Source organism: Myotis daubentonii, chromosome 16, assembly GCF_963259705.1.
Source record: "Myotis daubentonii chromosome 16, mMyoDau2.1, whole genome shotgun sequence".
Taxonomy (NCBI): domain Eukaryota; kingdom Metazoa; phylum Chordata; class Mammalia; order Chiroptera; family Vespertilionidae; genus Myotis; species Myotis daubentonii.
In genome coordinates, this window is record NC_081855.1 from 8,004,418 (window position 1) to 8,030,178 (window position 25,761).

General features: G+C 42.1%; 1 protein-coding gene across 2 annotated transcripts; it reads left to right on the forward strand.

Annotated features, from left to right (window-relative positions):
* Nucleotides 1-622: 622 nt before the first annotated feature.
* LOC132217974 (zinc finger protein 286A-like) lies at nt 623-24,528 on the forward strand. Of its 2 annotated transcripts, none has more exons than XM_059668547.1 (6): nt 623-763; nt 1,180-1,335; nt 2,252-2,340; nt 15,162-15,276; nt 17,392-17,484; nt 24,456-24,528. In XM_059668547.1, the coding sequence occupies exons 1-6, from the start codon at nt 706-708 to the stop codon at nt 24,476-24,478; spliced, it is 534 nt and encodes a 177-aa protein (XP_059524530.1). In that variant the 5' UTR covers nt 623-705; the 3' UTR covers nt 24,479-24,528. The 2 variants fall into 2 exon arrangements, with proteins under 2 accessions (XP_059524530.1, XP_059524531.1); XM_059668548.1 differs by lacking the exon at nt 24,456-24,528 and adding an exon at nt 19,073-19,699.
* The last annotated feature ends 1,233 nt before the right edge of the window (nt 24,529-25,761 follow it).

Sequence of the window (25,761 nt, forward strand, 5' to 3'; positions counted from 1 at the left end):
TCGCACTCCTGCTTTTGCAAATGGGCGTGTGAAGAGGAGGCAGCTGAAACATTGAGTCGGGGCGGGTAGGTGAGGAGAGACTAACCATGCTTTGAGGGAACCGCCTCTTCTGATAAAGTTGATGTTACGCTTGCTTACAAGGACATGTTGCTCAGATTTACCGGCACTGTTTGAAAACTTTCCACTTCTCTCCCTCACTGGTGAATTGTCAGTGTTACAAGTCGTCTATGGACGCACGGACATCGGTGTCCCTGTACACCCCACTGTTCCTAAAAGTACACCTTTCGTGTTATTTGAAGGCCAAGGAGTGTGTTGAGGTAAAATATACGGAAAAGGCATAGGCTGCTCGCATACATCTTACGTTAGGTTAACGCAGATGGAACTCCTCAGCGGCTCTGAGCACCGGACCCTGGTCCCTCCAGAGCCGCGCCGCACAGACTAGGCTCCGAGTCCCTGATGTCAGCGCTCTCCAGGGCGATGGACCTCACGTGGGTGATGCAGCCCGTACTCTCCCGAGAAGGAGCAGGTCGGCTTCTTCACATCCCGACCCCAATTCCCACCCCCACCCCCCACCCCACCCCCCGACAGCGCCATGTGTGCTCCCACCTGCTGAGAAACGGAGGTTGGCCGTGCCCGGGGCCTTCTGGGAATCGTAGTTCTGGGCTGGATGAGGCTCGCCAGCCTCGCCCCATCCCCTTCTTACGCATGCGCGGCTCCGAGCTGGCCCCAGAGGTTCGGAGCCTTTGTCAAGCCCGGATGGGAGGTGAGTGGGGTTCGGAGGCCGCTTTTCAGCGCTCGGCTCCCGGGGCGGCCCCCGGGGCAGCAGTCTGTGCCGGGCCCGGAGCGCGCATTTGTGGAAGGGGCCTCGAGGGCGGACCATGAGCCCATCTCCCGCTCCGGCCGGACTCCCTCTGGCGGCTGCCGCCTCCCTGGGACGCGGGTGCGAGCGCGGTGCTGGCGGGCGCGACGGGCGGGGCGCGGGCCGGCGCGGGCTTCAGAGAGAGCCCGAACCCGGCGCCATCTCCTCCAAGCTGCTCGGTCCCCGCAGGTACAGTGCTGAGCGGCCGGAACAGGCATCCGAGGATCGGTCTGGGGGACCTGGCCCCCCGCGGGATCCAGGTGCCGAGGGCCCGGGCCCGAGGAAGAAGCGGGGCCTGACCTGACCCGGCCTTTCCGCAGCGCCCCGAGGGCCGGCCGGCGGGAGGACGGGGCTTCTCGCTGTGACGTGCCGAGAGGTCCAGATGGAGGAGCGCGGAGACGGGAGCTCCGAATCTTCGGAACCGGGAGGATTGGGGATCATGGAGGCAGATTGGGCCGAGGTGCCCGAGAAGAGAGGTGAGAGTTGCGGGGCTGTTGGACTGTGTGCGGAAGTGGCCCTTCCTCCCCGAAAGGAAATGGGCTGCCCCGGGGAGGTGGCCCTTGTCGGGCGGCTCTGCCAGTCTCCTTTGTCTGGGGCATGGCTGGGCTCCTTGCATGAGAATGCACGGCTTGGTGTGGGGCACCCCCTCTCCCCCTGAGCTGGTGCACAGTGGGTCCTGGAAAGCCACCCCAAAATGTTAGCAGCTCAGGCCAGAGCACAGCCTCAGTCACTTTTTCTCCCACGTTCTTTTCCCCCAGCTGTCAGTGAGTCTGGGAACGTAGCTTATTTGGCTGGCAGAAAATACCTCCCCACCTCTGTTATTCCCGTGGCACAACATTCGTATTATGTCCGTCGCGCAGATACTGCTGTTTTGCATCTTGGAGAACAGGCGCGGAGGTCGGTAGTTGACTAGCCCGGTCTTTCTTGAAGTTTGGTCTGTGACTTCATGTCAGCCTTTTCTAATGGACTCAGTAGAAAATGTTTTCTCCTGACCCATGGCCTGCTCATGAGATTTCTGGAGTGCACCTCAGACCCAACTACTAGTAGCAATTATTAGGAAGGGGAATCTAGTGATCTACATGTAAATAAGCTTGCAGGGTGATTTTTGAGAACTGAGCCTATTTTTCTTATATTAATTTAATGTACATTAAGGTTGGAAATAAACTGGCTTATCCTCATTTCTTGATTAGAGGGTACACCTGCCAGTAGGTGTTCTGTCCCAGTGGCAACGTTCCTGGACTTTCTCCATGACCCCAGGGTCAAGGGTTGTCTGGGCTGCCTTCAGGTGCAGTACCTGCGGGAGCATCATTCCTAGAGGGAGGAATCTTTGTCTTGTAAATCTGAAGCACAGCATAGATTTAGATCCCACAGTTACCGCTTTCTTGCCCGTAGCTACGTCTTTCCAGGATTCTTTCTATTCCCAAGAGAAGAGCACAGAAAAGGGAGAAGTGGCAGCTCTCCACCTCACAGCCAGATCCCAGGTGAGTCTGTACTGATTATTGAAATTCCACCTTATTTCTCAGAGTACAGGCGCACCCTTCTTCTTGATGTCAAGTTCCTTTGTCTACTAGAGCCCATCTGGAGAGCTGAGTTCTAATCTAAGACTACTCGGGTGGCTAATGGACTCAGTAGAAAATGTTTTCTGCTAACCCATGGCATCTTCTCCATCTAGTTATACTTATTGTCAGTCAACAGGCAGGTAAGTAGCGTAATTACCCTTCTTTGCCTATTGTGCTAGTTGCTGAGCTTGGTAACGTAGGAAACTATTTTAATAGAACATATGGGGCATATCTTAATCTTTAGTTGATTATTCAGGATTCTTTTGTATTTTAGTTGTAATTCCAATTTGGTCCTGGGAGCGTGTCTGTGTAGCATCCACTTACCCTGCCACCATTTTTAATCTTCGGGGTATATCTTAACATTTATGTTTCTGCAAGGGAATCAACATACACATGACTGTTATGTAAGAAATTAAGAAAGCACCTTTCTTTAGAGCTGAAGTGAGTTATGAAAATAGTAAGTGCTCAAAAGTTCAGAAGAGCACTTGAATAGGAAAGCCTATGGAAGGCTTAACTTAAAGAGTTAAAATCCAGCCCTCCAAGATGATGAATGCACAAGTTTAGAAAGTGAAACAATTTTCCAATCTGTCTTAACAAAGGCAAATATTAAGAATTAATCTAAGTGGTGGTTGACCTAGCTGATTTGGCTTAATGGGTAGAGTGTTGGCTTGCAGACTGAAAGGTCCCGGGTTCAATTTCGGTCAAGGGCACATGCCAGGTTGTGGGCTCTATCCCAGTAGAGGGTGTGCGAGAGGCAGCTGATTAGTGATTCTCTCTCATCATTGATGTTTCTATCTCTGTCTATCCCTCTCCCTTCCTCTCTGAAATAAAGAAGAAAAAAAAGAAAAAATTTAAATGGTGGTCGTACTCTATGGGTGATTCATGTATTGGTCTTTCAACGTTTTGTATGTTTGAAATTTTTATTAAAAGAAGTTAGGTAAGAGAAAAGAGCTCTTCATGATGTGTGTGGCATGCCACAACCCACGATTCCTAAATTAGCCTTTTTCTTTGCTACTGTGATTCCAAGTGTAAAAAGTCCATATTGTACATTGGTACTGTTTGTAAAAGTGACTTCTTGGGGTCCTTATATACTTGCCTGAATTCATTGGTTTCTCAACTGCCTTACATTAGTACTGAAGACTATTAGTCAAGAAGCTTTAAGTTGCAGATGATAAAACTCAACTCAAACTGATGTAAGGGAAAGGTATTTAGAGAGAACCAAGATGGCGGCGATATACGCAGACGTGTCCCAGGTCGTGTCCCGGAGCAAATGGAGCGAGCAGCTGAAGCTAGTAACACTCACACCGAATTGGCGAAATTGCTCAGCTGGTGAGAGGGTTTGCAGCCGGGAAGAGCAGAACTCCCCTGGAAAGGTAAAAAAAAAACAGGGATTTGGGCAGGAAAGTTTGCCAGACCTCTGAGCCCAGAGAGTCGGAGGGAGACCGCGTGGCAGACAGCCGCGTCCCTTGGGACAGGCACAGCCCCTGACGGGGGAAAGGAGAACCGCGGGATTCCTGGCGCCGCCAGGGAAATTGAGAGCTGGGTTCTGTGATCACGGAGGACTGAGCCTAAAGGGGGCAGCCTGAAGAGCTGACCTGACCATGCAGTCCCGGTAAGAGAAGAAGCTTACAGAAACCAAGCCTTCCCCGTTTCCGCGGCCGGCATTTGTTTGTTTGTTTTCACTGAATCCTGTTCATGGGACATTTCGGATACAGACACTCACCTGTGCTGAAGAGAGGGAGAGTGTGCTGAGGAGTGGAATCTGGGGAGAGACTGGGGAAAGAGGGGGAGCTGGGAGAGGTGGTAGTGAATTGAGTGCTGAGACACCCCTGAGCCCAGGACTGGGGCAGCCACCCTCTCCAGAGAATGAGACTCCTCCCCCCAGCCCCCAGGCAAGGAGCACAGCCACACCCAGATTCCACCCTGTACGACATCAAGGATTAAGATAACCTGATCAGTCCCTGGGAGTTAACAGGGTCTGGCCTATAGGGGGATTTTCAATCCCAGCAACAACATAGCGCCAGTAACTAACTATTACGCAGTCAGCTCTGGGCAGTGAACTTCCACTGGACAGAGAGGCCCTATAGCCTCAGAGGCCAACGCCAGAACACTGCCACCCAGAGGCTGACCCACAAACTGACTCTTTGCTAAACACAAAATAAGGCAGTCTGGGAAATAAATGCGGCATGCTTTAAAATAAGGACTGTGGTTTACAACACAGAGGAACAGTATATCGCAGGGAAACTCAACACTCTCCTGAATACCTGGAAGGTCTAAGGCGATCCACACTGAAGAATAGAAGAAACGAAGGACCTTCACAACTGCAATTTTTTTTTTCTTTTTTCACTTTTTAACTAAGAAACCAATTTTTCTTCATTTTTTTTTCTGTTCTTTTTTTTTTTTTTCTTTTCTTCTTTTTCCATCACCTGATTTTACCCTTTCAATTACTACCTTCTTATTTTTAACCAGTATTATTACTGCTACCATTTTACCATTTTTTAAAGTTCCATTTTATTTTTTCTTTATTTTATTTTGGGATTAGTGTTCACCATTCTATTTTCATCGTTATATTATTGGTTGTTTCTAGTTTGCATTCATATCCAGGGAGCTGTTGCTGGAATTTATTGGGATTAATGGCTGTTCTATAGGAGTATTCTCCTCATATAAAAAGTCTCTTCCCCTCTTCCACTTCATTCTCTCTTTTCGCTCTTTTTTTTTCTTTTCTTTTCTCGCTTTTACTTCCCCCCCTCCTTTTAACCAATTTCATTTTTGCACTCCCTTTTTTTGGTCCCTACTTTTCTTTTCCTTTTTCTCTTTTATCTTTTTCTCTTCCTTCTTCCTTATCCCCTAATTCTCTTAATTCAGGTGGTCACCTCTAATTGGGGTTATCAATATCGTGAATATATTTGTGTATAGTGCCTGGTACGTGGTGCCTTGTTGTGTTGTATTTTGTGCCTTTAAATCAACGCAGCAGATCCAAGCAACAGCAACCTCCTGAGCACCTCATCCTCTGCTGAGGAACAGCAGCTGTACGTGAAACCTCGCCCCACCAGCCAGAAGAGCCACCACAGCTGTGAACAGCACCCACCAGAGGAGCTGCTGACAACTGAAGAGCAGCTGCTACCGCAACCGCCCGAAGAGCAACCACAGACCAAGGAGTCACTGTCACCAAGGGAGCAACCACTGAACGACTCAACGTCTAGATATGTCAGTGAGATCAAACATGGGTAGACAAAGAAACCCCCAAAGGAAAGAGAAGGAGGACTCTCCAGAAAAGCAGCTAAGTAGTACAGAGGCATGCAACATGACAGATAAAGAATTCAGAATAAGGATCCTAGAGTGCATAAACCGGATGGAGGAAAAAATCGACAACCTCTGCAAGAAGCAAGAAGAAACAGATGAAAAAATCGATAACATATGGAAGAAGCTAGAAGAAACAGATGAAAAAATCGATAACATATGGAAGAAGCTAGAAGAAACAGATGAAAAAATCAACAACCTAAGTAAGACCCAAGAAGAAATGAAGAGTGATATAGCTGCAATGAAAAACTCCATTGAAAGTATCAACAGTTGACTAGGAGAAGCGGAGGACCGAATTAGTGAATTAGAAGACAAGGAAGCAAAACACACCCAAAATGTACTGCAATTGGAGAAAAAAATTAAAAGACAGGAGGAGAGCCTAAGGGAGCTTTGGGACAACATGAAACGAAACAACATACGAATAATAGGAGTACCAGAACAACAGAAGGATGAACAAGGATTAGAAAACCTACTTGAAGAAATAATATCAGAAAACTTTCCTGAGGTGGGGAAGAAAAAAGTCACACAAGCCCAGAGAGTCCCAAACAAGGTGAACCCGAAAAGACCCACACCAAGACACATCATAATCACCATGGCAAATGTTCAGGACAAAGAGAGAATCTTACAGGCTGCAAGAGAGAGACGGAAAGTTACATACAAGGGATCTCCCATTAGATTGTCAAATGATTTCTCAACAGAAACACATCAGGCCAGAAAAGAATGGACTGAAATTTACAAAGTGATGCAAAGCAAAGGACTGAATCCAAGAATACTCTATCCAGCAAGGCTATCATTCAAACTTGAAGGGGAAATAAGAAGCTTCACAGACAAAAAAAGGCTAAGGGAGTTTGTCACCACCAAGCCAGCAATGCAAGGAATGCTAAAGGGACTGGTATAAAAATAAGAAATAAAAAGCTCAGAAAGAAAACAGCCACACAAAAAAAGAAATGGTTACAAACAAGTACCTTTCAATAATAACTTTAAACGTAAACGGACTAAATGCTCCAACCAAAAGACATCGAGTGGCTGAGTGGATAAAAAAACATGACCCATACATCTGCTGTCTACAAGAAACCCACCTCATTAGAAGGGACTCAGACAGACTGAAAGTGAAAGGATGGAAAAATATCTTTCAGGCAAATGGAAAGGAAAAGAAAGCTGGGGTAGCAATACTTATATCGGACAAAATAGACCTCAAAGTGAAGGCCTTAACAAGAGATAAGGAAGGCCACTTCATAATACTAAAGGGATCAATACAACAAGAAGATATAACCCTGGTAAACATATATGCACCCAATGTAGGAGCACCCAAATTCATAAAAAAACTCCTGGAAGATATCAAAGGAAAGATCGACAACAATACAATCATAGTAGGGGACTTTAATACACCATTGACAGCACTGGATAAGTCCTATAGACAAACAATCAGCAAAGATACAGCAATCCGAAATGACTCACTAGATCACATGGACTTAATAGACATCTTCAGAACACTTCAACCCAAAGCCACGGAATTTACATTCTACTCAAGTGCTCATATGACATATTCAAAAAGAGACCATATATTGGGTCACAAGCAAAGTATCCCCCAATTCAAGAAGATTGAAATCGTAAAGAGCATCTTCGCAGACACGATGGCATAATATTAGAATTAAACTACAATAAAAACAACTCAAAATACTCAAACACCTGGAAGCTGAATAGCATGTTATTAAATATTGATTGGGTTACCAATGAGATCAAAGAAGAAATTAAAAACATCCTGGAAACTAATGATAATGAAAACACAACAATCCAAAACCTATGGGACACAATGAAAGCAGTCCTGAGAGGGAAGTTTATAGCTCTACAGGCCTATCTCAAAAAATAAGAAAAAATGGTAGTAAATTATCTAACTCTACAACTCAAAGAATTAGAAAGAGAGCAACAAGAAAACCCCAGAGTGAGCAGAAGGAAGGAGACAATAAAGACTAGAGCAGAAATAAATGACAATGACATAGAGACCAAAACAGCAATACAGAAAATCAATGAAACCAAGAGCTGGTCCTTTGAAAGAATAAACAAGATTGACAAACCTCTAGCCAGACTCACCAAGAAGCAAAGAGAGAGGACCCAAATAAAAAAAAAATCAGAAATGATTGAGGTGAAATAACAACAGACCCCACAGAAATACAAATGATTGTTAAAAAATACTATGGACAGCTCTACTCCAACAAACTAGACGACCTGGAGGAAATGGACAAATACTTAGAAAAATACAACATTCCAAAACTCAATCAGGAAGAATCTAATAATCTCAACAGGCCAATAAGTATGGAAGAAATTGAAGCAGTCATCACAAAGCTTCCATCAAACAAAAGCCCAGGACCAGATGGCTTCACAGGGAAGTTTTACCAAACATTCAAGGAAGATCTAAAACCTATCCTCCACAGACTACCACAAAAAATTCAAGAGGAAGGAACACTTCCAAGATTATTCTATGAAGACAGCATCACCCTAATACCAAAACCAGGTAAAGACAACACAATAAAAGAGAATTACAGGCCAATATCCCTCTTGAACATAGATGCCAAAATCCTCAACAAAATCTTAGCAAATCGGATCCAGCAGTACATCAGAAAGATCATACACCATGGCCAAGTAGGATTTATCCCAGGGATGCAAGGATGGACAATATCTGCAAATCAATAAACGTGATACATCACATAAACAAACTGATAGAAAAAAAACACATGGTCATATCAATTGATGCAGAAAAAGCATTTGACAAAATTCAACACCCATTTTTGATAACAACTCTCAGCAAGGTGGGAGTAGAAGGATCATACCTCAACATAATAAAAGCCATATATGACAGGCCCACAGCCAGCATCATACTCAACGGGCAAAAACTAACACCATTTCCCCTAAGAACAGGAAGAAGACAGGGATGCCCCCTCTCACCACTCCTGTTCAACATAGTACTGGAAGTGTTAGCCATTGCAATTCGGCAAGAAGAAGAAATAAAAGGCATCCAAATTGGAAAAGAGGAAGTAAAACTGTCCTTATTTGCAGAGGACATGATATTATACATACAAAACCCTAGAGACTCCATCAAAAAGCTACTAGACTTAATACATGAGTTTGGCAATGTAGCAGGATACAAAATTAACCCCAAGGAATCTGAGGCATTTCTATACAACAATAGTGAACTTTCAGAAAGAGAGATTATAAAAACAATCCCGTTTACCATCGCACCCAAAAAATTAAGCTACCTAGGAATAAACTTAACTAAAGAGGTAAAAGACCTCTACTCAGAAAACTACAGGACATTGAAAAAAGATATAGAGGAAGACATAAACAGATGGAAGAAGATACCATGTTCATGGATTGGTAGAATCAACATCATTAAAATGTCCATACTACCCAAAGCAATCTATAAATTCAACGCACTTCCCATTAAAATACCAATGGCATACTTCACAGATCTATAACGAACTCTCCAAAAATTCATCCGGAATAAAAAAAAAAAAAAAGACCCCGAATAGCTGCAGCGATCCTGAAAAAGAACAAAGTAGGTGGGATCTCAATACCAGATATCAAGATGTATTACAAAGCCACTGTTCTCAAAACTGCCTGGTACTGGCACAAGAACAGGCATATAGATCAATGGAATAGAATAGAGAACCCAGAAATCGGCCTGAACCAATATGCTCAATTAATATTTGACAAAGGAGGCAAGAACATACAATGGAGCCAAGATAGTCTCTTCAATAAATGGTGTTGGGAAAATTGGACAGATACATGCAAGAAAATGAAACTAGACCACCAACTTACACCATACACAAAAAATAAACTCAAAATGGATAAAGGACTTAAATATATGATGGGAAACCATACAAATACTAGCAAAATCCAAAGCAAACAAAATCTCAGACATATGCCGAAGCAATTTCTTCACTGATACAGCTCTTAGGGCACTTGAAACTATAGAGAAAATGAATAAATGGGACTACATCAAAATAAAAAGCTTCTGCACAGCAAAAGAAACCATCAACAAAACAATGAGAAAACCCACTGTGTGGGAAAACGTATTTGCCAATGACATATCTGATAAGGGCCTAATCTCCAAAATTTATAGGGAACTCATACAAATTAACAAAAGGAAGTTAAACAGTCCAATCAAAAAATGGGCAAAGGACCTAGATAGACACCTTTCAAAAGGGGACATTCAGAAAGCCAAGAGACATATGAAAACATGCTCAAAGTCACTAATCATCCGAGTGATGCAAATCAAAACAACAATGAGGTACCATCTCACATCTGTCAGACTGGCTATCATCAACAAATCAATAAACGACAAGTGCTGGAGAGGATGTGGAGAAAAAGGAACACTTGTGCACTGCTGGTGGGAATGCAGACTGTTGCAGCCACTATGGAAGACACTATGGAGTTTCCTCAAAAAACTGAAAATGGAACTGCCATTTATTCCTGTGTTCCCACTTCTAGGAATATATCCCAAGAAACCAGAAACACCAATCAGAAAGTATATATGCACCCCAATGTTCATAGCAGCACAATTCACCATAGCTAAGATCTGGAAACAGCCTAAGTGCCCATCAGTAGATGAATGGATTAGAAAACTGTGGTACATCTACATGATGGAATACTATGCTGCTGTAACAAGGAAGGAACTATTACCATTTGCAATGGCATGGATGGAACTAGAGACCATAATGTTAAGTGAAATAAGGCCCAGAAATCAGGATTTTAAAAAAGATTCTGAGGTGATTCTAATGTGCAGCTAAGTTTGAGAACCACTGATTTAGGGGAACATATTAGATCAGTATTTCTGATCTTACCAAAAACATTTTAAATGAATTTAAGATGAATACATTTTACTGCAACTTTTTTTTCTTTTGAAAGTCTAATGCAGGTGGAATGAAAAATTTGAAAACAAAAAATGAGAGAATATGAATAGACTCTATTTAATTTTATGATGTAGAGATAGATCTAACACTTTCCACATGTTGATTTTTTGGGGGGGAGATGAGATGTAAAGGAGAAAAAAGGTCAGTCCTATGAAGTCCTGAACAAAGAGCCTTGCAGACACAGATGTGTGTGCAAAGGCCCTGAGGTGGGAAAGAGCTCCCCGGGTTTTAGGAATGAAATACAGCCCAGGGTGGCTGGAGTAAAGAGGAGAGTGAGACAGGAAGTTGTGCAGAGCAAGGCGTCCAGAGCCTGCAGTCTTGTTCAGGTTGTAAGATTTATTCCAGGTGCAATGAGGAGTTTTAGAGGATTTTAAGTGAAAGATTTTAAGTGAAAGATATTTAGCAACTATCTTTCTATTTGTATTTTACGAAGATATTTTAATAATCAGATATGGCTGTTGCATTTTGGATCACATGCTTTTTCAATGCCTGTCACTTTTTATTAACTTTTATAAAGGTACCTTTTTAAATTTTAGAATATTCATTCCTAGGCTTAATTTTCTAAAAAGCCTACAACATCTGAGAAATGTAATTATTTTCATTTGAAATTTATCTTTAAGAATAGTTGATATACAATCTTATATGGTTATAGTGTTTCAGGTGTTTGATATTGTAATTTGACAATTTTATCAGCTAACCAGTTTTTTCTTTTTTATTAATAATAGCTACTTCATTCATATATATATATCTACACTAATAAAAGAGAAAAATGGTAATTGGCGTACGACAATACCCTTTTCATTGGCTAATCAGGGCTATATGCAAATTAACTGCCAACAAGATGGCGGTTAATTTGCATATGTAGGCACAATGCAGGGAGGCGAAAGGGAAAGCAGGAAGAAGCCCCCTGCCACTGACAGTGATCAGAAACCCAGGGGGGAGCTAAGAGCTGGGGAGCAGGGCAAAGGTGGCCCTGGGGTCGCCTTTGCCCTGCCCCCCAGCCATGATCGGAGAATCAGGCGCCTTTGCCGCCCTGGCCAGTGATAGCAGGAAGTAGGGGTGGAGCCAGCGATGGGAGCTGGGCACGGTCGAAGCTGGCAGTCCCAAGAGCTAGGGGTCCCTTGACTGGGCCTAAAGCGAAGCCCACGATCGCGGGGCCGCTGCAGCTGTGGGTCCCCGCTGCCCGGGCCGGACGCCTACTATGCTGCTGTAAAAAGGAAGGAACTCTTACCATTTGCAACGTCATGGATGGAACTGGAGAGCATTATGCTAAGTGAAATAAGCCAGTCAATAAAGGAAAAATACCACATGATCTCACTCATTCATGGACAATAGAGACCATTATAAACTTTTGAACAATAATAGATACAGAGGCAGAGCTGCCTCAAACAGATTGTCAAACTGCAGCAGGACGGCCGTGGAGGGTTGGGGGGCAGGAGGTAGGGGGGTAAGAGATCAACTAAAGGACTTGTATGCATGCATATAAGCATAACCAATGGACATAAGACACTGGGTGATAGGGGAGGCTAGGGGACTGTCTAGGGCGGGGGGATAAAATGGATACATATGTAATACCCTTTGTAATACTTTAAGCAATAAAAAAAAAAAGGTATTTATGGGCTATCATGACTGAGAAATCCAGGTCTAACTAGAAATAAGCTCAAGTAATAACATTAGGACCTATTTCCTCCATTTCACTGACTTCTTCTTTTCTCTCCGTGGGTTTTCCTCTCAAGCAAGCTTTCTTCCTAGTGCTGGCCCCTACCACATCTAGGCTTACAGCTTCCCACGCTGAAGACCCCAGACAAAGGGCAGCTTCCCTCCTGGTCATTCCAGCAGAAGTCCAGGGGTTAACTCTTTAACGGCTATTAGGCCCATTCTTGGACCAATTTGGACAGAACTATGGAATATACCTGCACCCACACATGGAAGTACACATACCACCCATGAGTCAGATACAATTAATCCTACCTGAACTCACTGGCCAGCATAGTAGCCAAGGAAAATCCAACTACAAGTGCCAGAGGAACACTTTGATGTTAGATTCAAGACTGTTAAGAGCCTCGGGTAGATTAAACCTTTTATGGAAATTTTTAAAAACTTTTGTCCTTTTTGCATTGCATTAGGTGTGGTGTGATGCTTTGCCTGGACTGTGTGTTTCGTGTATTCAATTTTTTAAAAGTATTAAAGTTTTAATTCTTAGTTGGTTGTAACCAGGTGAATAGCACAGACATATATAAATGTAAAACTAATATTACTTCCTCCTCAAATTCAGTCCCCTTCTTCTCCCTACTGAGGGTAACAGTTTGATTTCCCAGTATATCTCTCCATATGCTCTTGGTGAACTTGCACTCCTATATTCAGACATGTAATGTTTCCTTTGATTTCTCCCACTGCCAGTCCCCAACTTTGGGGTGTTTTTAGGAGGGTTATGGAATAAACAGGATTTGGCTTTTTTTTAAGGGAAATTAATTCACTCGGCCAGTGTGGCGCAGTTAGCTGAGTGTTGTCCCATGCACCAGGAGGTCAATAGTTTGATTCCTGGTCAGGACACATGCCTGAGTTGGGGGCTCAATCCCCAGTAGAAAATGAACAGGAGGCAGCCAATCCATGTTTCTCTCTCTCCCTCTCCCTTCTCTCTGAAATCAATTAAAAAAAAAAAGTTTACTGTTTTTTTTAAAGGGAAATTAACTCATTCGCATTAATATGATCGTATGTTTCAAATTTTTTTTGCCATGTGATTTTTATAGTTATATTTACTATGCTTTCCTTGTTTTTTGTGTGTGTGTTTTTGTCTTTTGTGCATTGGTTTGCAGTTGTGTCCCGATTTTTTCTTCTAATCGTCTGGAAGTTAATTTTCATTGAGTGTCAATTTAGCTGGGGGTATGCAGGCTGTACGATCTCAGTCATTTTTCCTCAAAATTCCTTGTCTACTTAGAGATTTACATTTTATTTTATTTTCCAAGGATGATTGTTGTATGTTTTTAAGTCTCAGATTATTTCCGTTTTTGAAAACTATTTTGAAATAATTTAAGGTTTAAAGAAATGTAAATGGTAGAAAGATTTCTTACATACTAGGGTTAGGGTTAGGATTTACCCTCCATTCATATTCTCCAAAAGATAACACTTTACCTCACTTTATTCTCATTTTCCAAAATCAGGACACTAGCATTGATACAGTACTACAACCTACTGACCTTATTTAGACCTCCCAGCTAACCTATTGTTCTTGTCTCCCCCCACCTTTAATTTCTGCTTTTATCCTGTAATTCTTTGTTTCTCTTAGTTTGTTGTTCTTTCTCTAACTTGACCTGTATGCTTTGCTAATTTATTTGCATTATTTTTTAATGAAATGGAAGTGTTTAAAGCTATGAAATCACCTCTGAGTACAGTTTTAGTGATTTGGCATTCGTTTTGCATTTTATTATTTTGACATTCGGATGTTTATTTCAATTATCAGTTTTTGCTCTGTTCTATTTATGCTTGGAATCTATTTAAATTTACTTTGTTACTTTTGCAAATGCTTCATGAATGTTTAAATAGGTGTTTTCTATCCAGTTAAGGCATTTGATATATATTTATTTCAATAACCTTGCAATATTATTCACATTCTGTATGGTTTTATTTTAAAAGGCATGTAATGCCTTGGCTGGTATGGCTCAGTTGGTTGGAGTGTCGTCCATGCACCAGAGGTCACGGGTTCATTTCATGGTCAGGGCACATACCTAGGTTGCCGTCAGGGCACATACAGGAGACAAGGGATCGATGTGTCTGTAGCACATCAATGTTTCTCTCGCTCTCTCGCTCTTGTTCTTTCTCTCCCTCACTCTCTAAAAAGTAAAAATAAACTTCATATTCTTTAAATAAGTAAACAAAAAGGCATATAATAATACTTATATGTGTTCACCTCCTTACAGTTTTGTATTTTTTTTGTCTTATAGAAACTTAATTCTATGGTATTTACACATAAACCTCAGTTCTTTCTGTTCCCTTACTCAGTCTGTTGCCATCATTTTTCAGTTACTGCTTTTTGCTTTAAATTATTTCCGTGCTTAATTGGATTTGGTGCTCACTGCCAGTCATTTATTTCATTCCATGACTTATCCACTAATAAGGTCTGTATTTCAACTCATCTTCTGATTGGCTAGATTGAGTCTTCAAGTTTTTATTGAGGACGCACAAGGAGAGTTATGCAGACAGGCTTTTTTTCCTCCTCTATTTTGTCTACTTTGCCAAACTGCATTGTCAACTCATTAGTTCATGTTTTATTTTTAACTCTTTATTTCCCAGAAAAGTGATGTCTCTCAATGGAGAAACTCTCATATTGAACCTAGCAGAGCGCGCATGGCACATAACTGATGCCAGTGGCTTTACATAGAATATTCAGACTCTGAATACTATTAGAACACTTGTCATGTATCGCTGTCACTTTAGGTGTACTCAGTCGCTCTGCTCCAGGGCCACCAGAACTGCGGGGGGCGAGGGATGCTGTCAAGTGAAAGATGGTGAACAGAAGTATGTTTTGTGTCTTAGGCGTCCGTGACATTCAAGGATGTGGCCATGGACCTTACCCCCGAGGAGTGGGGGAAGCTGGATCCTGCACAGAGGGACGTGATGCTGGAGAACTATAGGAACCTGGTCTCGCTCTGTAAGGACGGCTTCTCATTGTGACTCTGCAGTCTGCTCAGGGACAGCATTCCTTATTGACAGTGAAATAGCTTCACAAAGCCTTCGCTTTTCCATTCAGGAGTCATAAAGTCTGAATCCTGTTGGACCCAGAGACAAATCTATTCCTGTTCTAGGTTCTTGGTGAACTGCCTATGCTTGTTTTGTATTAGGATTTTTTGGATTGAAGTGACAGAAACCTAATTCACACTAGCTTAGGGGGCAGGGAGTCTTCTTTTTTTCCATTGATTAAAAAAAAACCACCATATGTATTGTAAGTTAAGTAAATTAATCTATTTTTTAAAAGAGATAACATTTTCCTGGGTATCTTTTGGAATTGAGTAACCGTTGATCCTGCCTAATTTTTTTTTTTTCAGATGGTTCTGTTTTCGTTTTCCCCTTACCCCTAAGGTGCAGTGCTTACCCCTAGAGAGGGCAAATTACTTTTTAAGGTATTTCTCTTCTTTGAAGTTTGTGGCCTTATGAATTTTCAACTAAAAGCCCACATTAACAGCTTGTCGATACTGATATGGGATAAGTACAGCCTCACTTTCTAGAAATCTGTCATTTCTAAAGTCTGTCCTCAGCATGTTACCCCCCAGCTGTTGTGGTCTACTTAACGTTGTGCTTTTCATATGCGCAGCTCAGGACTCGAAAAGATTGGATGGTATTTGTATATAGATTTTGGTGCTCCTCCATAGTTACTTTCTCTATTGGTAGTCCTTTGATAGAACTAAATTGCACTTTCTCAGCAGCAGTAAGACTTTGGCTTTTTACTTGTACTTGATTGCCCCACACCATGATCTGGAAGTATCATCAAGGTGAATATGAATACTACAACATATGTTTGCTTCTGTACTGTAGCCCAAATGTTATTGCTCATCTCTGCCTTCAAAATGTGGCTTTTGAAGTTAAATTGGGTTATTTACCTGTCTTTCTACAAAACAGTTAAATCCATTGGCATATTGATGGGAGGTGGGAAAGATGGGGTGTTTTTTATCTGATTAAGCTTGCTCTTACGTAGGCATTGTGAACCTGGATTAAGTTGGACTTATAAATATTTCTGTCTTCCTTCAGTCATAATGCTGGGCCTCATACGTATCCCTACCTTTCCTCCAGGGGTGAATACTTCTCCCAGCTGCACTGGGTTTCCGCCACTTGCCTCAGGTAACAGTGTTGGAGCCCATCCCCTGGCGATGAAGGCTTCTGTTAATGAAGAGAGGTGGGTTTAGGTAGAGTTTAGGTATTGGATTCCATTCCCCACGTGGGAAAAATCTTGATTCAGGGAATCCAATATATAACCAGGAATTTCTTTTTTCTTTTTTAAATCCTGTGGCTTGGCTTTGCCCTACTGGCTTTATTCCTAGGGTCTCCCCATGTGGCAAAGATGGCCTTTAGTAGCTCTAGGGTTATATTATTCTTCCAATTAGAGAACTAAGGGAAAAAAGGCAGTGCTTCTATCCTAGGAGTTTCAGCAAAGAGGTTCACATGTTGGTTAATGAAACAACGACTAGAGCCAGGGAAATAGGTTACTCTGGGCAGTTTGGAGCCTGTGTGTACCTGTGTGCATGTGTGTGCACACACGTGTACAAGTGCATTTATGTGTTTGTATGGATGTGGTAAGAACTATGTTAGCCCCTCCCCAACCTCATGTAATAAATTCCCTACGAAAGTGGGTTCTAGTAGCTAAAGAAGGAAGAAAGGAAAAGCAGAAGACAAAAATTCTAGTTACCGCAGTCCCAACGTGTGGTGCTGCCCCTGGGGTCCTGTTTTCTCCAGTTCCTTCCCTAAGCTGAGGATTGATCTGCAGCGTCTCTCTGGAACGGCCTCAGTGAAGAAAGATAAGTTCTCCTCTTTTGACAGGCATGAACACTTGTGTTTTCCAGTGCATAGAAACTCCTTACCAGGCCCAGATTCCTGCAGATGTTTTAAGCTTCATGTGGAGGTCCATCTTCCCTCACTCCAGATCTTCCTGTAATTCCCATCCTCTTTGTAGATCAGGGATTTGGCACTATGCTCTACGATAGATGTTTGCCCATCACAAATAGCTATTAGTTAGTCCCATTTCTTTCTTTCTTCCTTTCTTTGTTTTGAGCAGGGCTTCCAGTTTCCAAGCCTGAGAACTACAATTTGGAGAATGGAAAGGAAACATTGATGCTTGAGAGAAAAGTCCCCAGAAGCAGCTATTCAGGTGAGTCAAATAGATGGGAGTCCTCGGAAATAATAGCCCCGCAGGACAGTGAAGAATTGGCACTTTTCGGTGCTTAAGAAAGACTATATTAGCAGTGCCTACATGCTTTATCCTATGATATAGGACGTATATAATAAAAGCGTAATATGCAAATCGACCAAACGAGGGAACCACCAGTCGGCAGGGGGGCCGGGCAGGCGAGCAGGTGGCACCAGGCCAGCCAAGGCGCATGCCAGTGGGCAGAGGGAAGGGATGGTGATGGGGCGGGAAGGGGGTGGGGGGAAGCAGCAGTGACCAGCAGCGGTGTGATGGGGTGCCTGTGCCAGCCAGCACTGTCCCCTGATCAGCGACCCAGTCGCCTCCTGCAGAGGGAGGCTGGTGGCAGCGGCAGTGGCAGGGTGATGGGGGTGGCGCCTTCCCCTGTTGGCCCAGTTGCCTCCCGCTGAGGGAGGCCTGTGGCGGGGCGGGGGAGGGGGGAGCACCATCCTCTGATCTGCCCGCCTGGTCACCTCCCACAGAGGGGTGCAGGAGTGAGAGGACAGTCTCACAATCCAGGACCCCTCAGGGGATGTCGGGCCTAAACCGGCAGTCAGACATCCCTCTCGCAATCCAGGCTGCTGCATGCACCAATGACCATACTTTTCCCACAGGTGAAAGGCATCTTACTGTTGTATGGGCAGCTACATTTTTTTGCCCTAATTATAAAAAATAGTACATAGCATGATCCTTCTGTGGCAGTAGTACCATTTTCCCCATCTTATGGGTGGAAAACTGAAGCAGAGAGAAGTTAAGTAACTAATTGGCTTTGTCACACAGTTATTATAAGTGTCAGAATCAGGGTTGAGCACAAAATGTGCAAGCCAGAGCCCATGCATGTCATCACTGCATCATCCTGTTTTTTTCAGTGTTAGAGTAGCCTTGCCAGGTTTTAATTTTTAAATCTAAGAACCTGTTCCCAGTATATAGGGTAGGGTCCCTAGGCCTGACTAGCGATCAGGTCCATCTGCAGGGCGACCAGCAGGCAGGGCAATTGGGGGGCAGGGGGCCCCCAGCTGGTGGTCTGGCACCATCCGCTGGCCCGCCCAGCCCCAATCACCTCCCTCTGGGGGGCAGTGTGTGTCATAGCCATCAGCAATTCCGCCTCTCAGTCGATTTGCATATTAGGGTTTTATTATATAGGATATATATATATATACACACACACACACACACACATATATATATATATATATATATATATATATATATATATATTTAATTAATTTCAGAGAGGAAGGGAGAGAGATAGAAACAGCAATGATGAGAAAGAGGCATTGATCAGCTGCCTCCTGCACGCCCTTTACTGGGGATCGAGCCCGCAACCTGGGCATGTGCCCTGACCAGGAATCAAACCTTGACCTCCTGGTTCATAGGTTGAAGCTCAACCACTGAGACACACCAGCCGGACTATTTTTAAAATATTTTAAATGAAGATAGCAATTTAAATATATATAAAAGTCGAGAAAAAAATCAAACACATGCTAATATTTTGCTTCATTTTGCCTCTTTTTCTTCTTTTTTTTCAATATAAATAAAAATATAACTACAGGTCCATGAATTTTCACAAGTTGAACACAGCTCCCGAATCAAGAAACAACCTTTCCAGCACCCCTAGAAATACCCTGTGCCCTCTTTAAGTCACTGCCCTCCTTCCTAGAGTAACCTTATCCTAACTTCTAATACCCAGATTAGTTTTGATTTAGTTTTATATAAACAGAATCATATTGTATATACTCTTGTGCCTGACTTCCTTCACTAAAGATTACTGTGAGATACATTCATTTTGTAACATTTAATTATAGTTCATTCTCATTGTTATATAGTCTTTCATTATGTCAGTATACTAGATTTTTGAGTAGTTCCAGTTTTTAGCTATATGAGTAATGCTGCTTATGTATATTCTCTCTTTTGATGAGCACATGTATGCATTTCTGTCGGATATATACATTAAGTAGAATTGTTGGGTTGGAGGGTAGATCATGTTCACTTTTGGTAGATATTGTCAAAAGATCCCCAAAGTACACTGCCAGTGTGGCTCGGTCAGTTAGAGCGTTGTCCCGAGCACCAACTGGTCGCAGGTTCAATTCCAGTCAGGGCACATACCCAGGTTGTGGGTTCAATCAATGCTTCTCTCTCACATCAATGTCTCTCTCTCTCTCTCTCTCTCTCTCTCTCTCTCTCTCTCTCTCCCCCTCCCTCCCTCTCTCCCTCTCCCTCTCCCTCTCCCTCTCCCTCTCCCTCTCCCTCTCCCTGTTCCCCTGTTCCCCTGTTCCCCTCCCTCTCCCTCCCTCCTTCACTTACTCACTCGCTTCCTCTCCAAATCAATAAAAACATATGCTCGGTGAGAATTTTAAAAATTCCGAAACCGGTTTGGCTCAGTGGACAGAGCGTCGGCCTGCGGACTGAAGGGTCCCAGGTTCAATTCTAGTCAAGGGCACTTACCCAGGTTGCAGGCTCAATCCCCAGTAGGGGTATGCAGGATGCAGTTAATCAATGATTCTCCCTCATTATTCACACTAGATTGCCCAAGGAAGTCATTTTGACTGCTTTTTAATTTCAATTAGAAAAACAATTATGTATATAAGGACACAATGTCTTAGAATTTTGTTACTTTTTGTACAATATATAAATGTGTTTATTAATAATTGTAGTTACCTCCCCCCTCCTTCATTTCTGGTATATATATATATTATACCTATATTGCCTCAAAGCAGTCATTTTGACTGCTTGGGGAAATTTTAAATAATCAAATGACTCTTATTATTGAATTGAGTAAATTTCTTATATGACCAGTTCGGCTCTGTATTGAAATAACAGTTTTCATTTTTTTTCGATTACCGTCACATGATAACATACAAGTACATGATAAATTGTCGATACTTGATAAGTTGCAGTTGCTCAATAAGCTAAACTAGTACTTGTTATTCGAATCTTTATGCAGTGATACTTGTTCTAATAAGTTGTTTATTTTATTTCTTTTGCTCCGTAAATTCATGAAAGAAATGTCGAATAGAAGGGAGTTATTGGAAAAGCTAACGAACATAAGTGAAGAGTGCACCGATATAGAATCAGATGCAACAAATTCTGAACTATCATCTGAAAATGAATCGGGTTATATTCAAAGTGAAATATCTGACACTGAAGATAGCGATGAAGAGTCGATCACCAATGATGAAAAGGAAAGTGCCATCAATATGACCAGGAAAAGGTGTAGGGTGCTAAGTAGTTCAGACTCTGATGAAGAAACTGAATACACCTTTCAGGAGACCGAAACAGCTGCCGATGGTACTGTGTGGTCAAAATTTAACGAAGGTGGTATTCCTGGAAGGTTACCATCTACTTGTATTTTCAAGGGTATGAAAGGGCCAACAGGCTACGCAGAAAGGAACATTATGGCAGATAATCCTATCAGTGCGTTCTCCCTGATAGTAGATAACTATGTTATCAAACATAAAGAAGTGCACAGAGGAAGAAGGCCGCCGAATTCTGAGGAACGACTGGACAACAACGTTACCGGGAACATGTACTGGGATTTCATATGCTCGTGGAGCCTACGAGGCAAAAAATTTAAAACTCAGTTATTTATGGTCAGCAAAGTGGGGTCCCGAATTCTTCAGGAAAACTGGCGAGAGAAAAGTTCAAGCAAATCCTACGATTTATTCGTTTTGACAAAAGAACCGAAAGAAGTAGGCACCTACAAACAAATAAGTTTGCCTTGGTTTCGGAAGTAGGGGACAAGTTCATTGAAAATAGTCAAGCTTGCTATCAACCAGGGCAAAATATAACAGTTGACGAGCAATTATTTCCGTCAAAAGCCAGGTGCAGGTTTACACAGTATATGCCTAATAAACCCAACAAATTTGGCATCAAATTCTGGCTTGCATCAGATGTTAGTAGCAAATATGTTTTGAATGGTTTTCCTTATTTGGGGAAAGATGAACAACAACCATCGTCAGTGCTTCTCAGTGAACACGTTGTTCTGAAACTTGTCTAGCCATATACAGGCTGTGGAAGAAATATCACGACTGATAACTTTTTCACTAGCATGTCACTCGCAACAAAATTATTGGCCAAACAAACAACTCTAGTTGGAACTATTAGAGGAAACAAAAGAGAACTACCCAAAGCAGCCAAACAAACGAAGGATAACATGCCTCGTTTTTCCACTCTGCTATATAAATCAGAGAATTGTGTTCTTACAATATATAAAAGCAAACCAAATAAAAGAGTAGCTGTTCTAAGTTCTAAGCATAAATTTGTGAAAATTGATAAAAGTAATAAAAAAATGTTACCGGAATCTATTCAATTTTTTTTAATATATTTTATTGATTTTTCATAGAGCGGAAGGGAGAGGTATAGAGAGTTAGAAACATCGAAGACAGAGGAACATGGATCAGCTGCCTCCTGCACACCTACTGGGGATGTGCCCGCAACCAAGGTACATGCCCTTGGCCGGGATCGAACCTGGGACCTTTCAGTCTGCAGGCCGACGCTCGATCCACTGAGCCAAACCGGTTAGGGCCTATTCAATTTTATAACAGCACAAAATTTGGAGTTCATATGGCGGATCAAATGGCCAGAAAATACACAGTAAAAGCTAGTTCTCGTAGATGGCCCCTCCAAATATTTTTCGATATTTTAGATTTGGCTGCTATAAATGCTTGGATCTTTTACAAAGAAACGACAGGAATACAAATAGAACGAAAAGAGTTCTTGTTTCAATTAGCAGAACAGCTTTCCACCGAATACAGAGCTGGAAGACAGAAAAATTTATCAGAACATGAAGACCCACAAAGATCAACTGCAACATCATCAAATGCAACCCATTTTAACAAACGCCAAATTTGTCAAGTACAACTTTGCCACAACAACAAAACAAATAATATATGTGAAAATGTCAAAAGTATGTTTGCGGAAGATGTACACATAAAAAGATTTCCACTTTCATTTGCATAAAATGTACAAATCATAAATTATTTTTCCAAGTGAAGTAAATTTTTTTGTTAATATTTACTTGTTATATAACTGTATTTACTTGTTAATAACTTGTTATATAACTAAATAATATACAAAATATTAAAACTTAATTTTAAACAAATTTCTTTACACATTAGTTAATCTTTCACAATGCAGTCATTTTGACTGCTTTTGGGCAATATAGGTATATACTAAGTTTCAGTCTTTCTGGTGTTAATGTTTCTATCTCTCCCTTCCTCTCAGAAATCAATATATGAAAAAAAAAACCCAATTGATATTTTGGAAAATACTGGTCCACTGAGTTATGGAGATCGTCCAAATATTGGCACATTACATTATACAATATTTAAAAAATAACAGTCCTGGCCAGGCAGCTCAGTTGGTTATAGCATCATTGGATACACCAAGATTGTGGGCTTGATCCCCAGTCAGGGCACATACAAGGACTAGCCAATAAGTAAGTGGAACAACAAATTGATGTTTCTCTCTTTCCCTCTCTCAAATTAATAAAGGTATTTTAGACAATTTTCGATGTCACCACTGACATTGTCAGAAAAGTCAATTTTAAGTATTCCGAATACCAGCTGTCGGCCCCTGACTAGCTATCAGGCTATCTATCAATGGTAGTTAAATGTTTTTCAAAATTGTAATTTATTACTGGAAGCTCAAATCTTATCAAACACTGTCAGTTGTTTTTCTTGACGTGACAGGCTCACTTCATTCATCTATAGAAAATATCTGCCAAATATCCAACACGGGTAACATAACTTGTCTGTCAGGTGTTCTTTCCAGAAATATGTGGTCCATGAAAAAGATGGCTAGTTCAGCTCACAACTCAAACTATCTCATGAGTGGTTATCTTCAAGACAACCATCATACTGTGACATGACTAGCATTGCTTTATGAATATGTCCTATTTCATCAATCCAGAACATTAAAAAGGCATGTTCTCAAGGTTTGAAGTTTTTAAAAGTTAATAATGTTTACTGTTGTCCAGCTGGAGTGACTCAGTTGGTTGAGAATCATTCTGTGCACCAAAAGGTTGCAGGTTTGATTCCTGCACGGGGTACCTACCTGGGAGGTTGTGGGTTTGATCTCCAGTAAGTTAACCGATTGATGTTTCCCTCTCTCTCTCTCTCTCTCTCTCTCTCTCTCTCTCTCTCTCTCTCTCTCCCTTTCTATTTGTAAGCATGTCCTCAGATGAGGATTAAAAAATAATAACAATAATACTGTTTACTCGGGCATTTTTTATATGTATTTGTTTTTATTTCAGAAAGGAAGGGGGAGAGAGAGAAAAACATCAGTGATGAGAGAATCATTCAATCAGCTTCCCCCTCATCAATGTTCTTTGCTGCTCTCCAAGGAACACTGGTGGGGCCGCCCATCCTCTGTTATGGGCACGCAAGCTCTTGCCACGTCACAGGCTATTTCCACTGGAACACAGCCACGCCCACACATTATACACTGTCCGTGGCTGCTTTTGTAGCACCCTCTGGTACTTTACAGACAAAGCTTTGGGGCCCTGGTGTACGGAATAAAGTCAGCGTCCCCTGGCACAGCCAGCAGGACTGTATGACCAGGCCTCCACCAGTCCTCCCTGCCTAGTCTCGGTGTGCGTCCTCTGCAGCCCCCTAAAGGGACGGTCCCCTGACCAGCTCATCTCATGACTCTGTTGCTACTCTTGCCTGGAGCTCTCTTCAGAGCTCCCCAGCTCCCAACTAAAACCAACCAGTCAACCAAAAGGTTGCACTGAAATGTTACCGGTTCGATTCCTGCTCAGGGTGTGTGTGGGAGGCAACTGATAGATATTTCTCACATCAATGGCTCTCTCTCTCTCTCTCTTTCTCTCTCTCTCTCTCTCTCTCTCTCTCTCTCTCTCTCTCTCTCTCTCTCCTTCCACACTCTCTGAAAAACAAATTAATAAAAACGTGTTGGTTTTTTTTTTTTAAATTCAGCTCAAGACAGGACTCTTCAGTGACACCATCTCTGCACCTCACCGGCCCTCCTGAAGCTCCCTCCCCGTGAGCTCACTTTTGGACAGATTTCTAGGTACATTCGAAGGGAAGGACACTTCATTGTTATACATATTGCCAGAGTGTCCTCCAGGGAGGTAGTTTCAACTTGCATTCCCCAAGTTCATGGAAACTGTCAGGTTCATGCAGCCCTGCCAATCTGATCTGGGAAACAGGTTTAATTCTCACAGCACTCCTTACTGGTAATTCAAGGTGAAGATTAACAAGTTGTTGTTTTTAAAAAATTAATATCTTTTTTTAAAATATGTTTTATTGATTTTTTACAGAGAGGAAGGGAGAGGGATAGAGAGTTAGAAACATCGATGAGAGAGAAACATCGACCAGCTGCCTCCTGCACACCTCCTACTGGGGATGTGCCCGCAACCAAGGTACATGCCCTTGACCGGAATCGAACCTGGGACCTTTCAGTCTGCAGGCCGATGCTCTATCCACTGAGCCAAACCAGTTTGGCAAAAAATTAATATCTTAAGGAAATAGCAAAAGGAACTTCTTGGAGCTAAATCACAAATATTGAGAAAGGTATCTCTCCAAGATGCAAGGATAAGATACAGACAATTATTGCAGATACATGAGACCAAGAAACTCTTTGCTTTTATGCGAGAAATTGTGATAAGATTAGTCACTGAAGCAAATACCAAACTCCTTATATTTGTTCTTCCAGTTTATTGTAAATTTAATTTTACATTTCTTGAAAGTCTTGGAAGTATGCTACATAGTCACTTCTCTTTCTCTCTCTTTCTCTCTCTCTCTCTCTCTCTCTCTCTCTCTCTCTCTCTCTCTCTCCCTCTCTCACTCTCTGTTATTCTTTAAAAATACTGTCTCCATATTACTGAGTATTTTTCCACACACACCAAAAAGGAGAAAAATGTACATTCAACATTGTCGTTCTGTGACTTTATAACATAAAGTAACATAAAGGACATGCTTTTGATTAAATTCTAGTTCTAGAAATTTATCTTAAGAATATAATTATCTATGATGGTGGGATTGGGACAGGTGCTGGGTTGCTTCCCCTCATGGACTTTGTAAACCAGCACAGGAGAGAGCTCCTCAAAGCAAGCAGACAGGACAAAATAACCACAAACCGATAAATGCTACAAGGAATCAATAATCTGGAATAGAGAGTCATGGCGGGGCGGGGTGGGGGGAGAGAAAAGGGCAACGTCTTGGATTAGATGGTCAGGGAGCTTTTCTCTGAGAGACATTTAAGCTGAGTCAGACAGCTGAG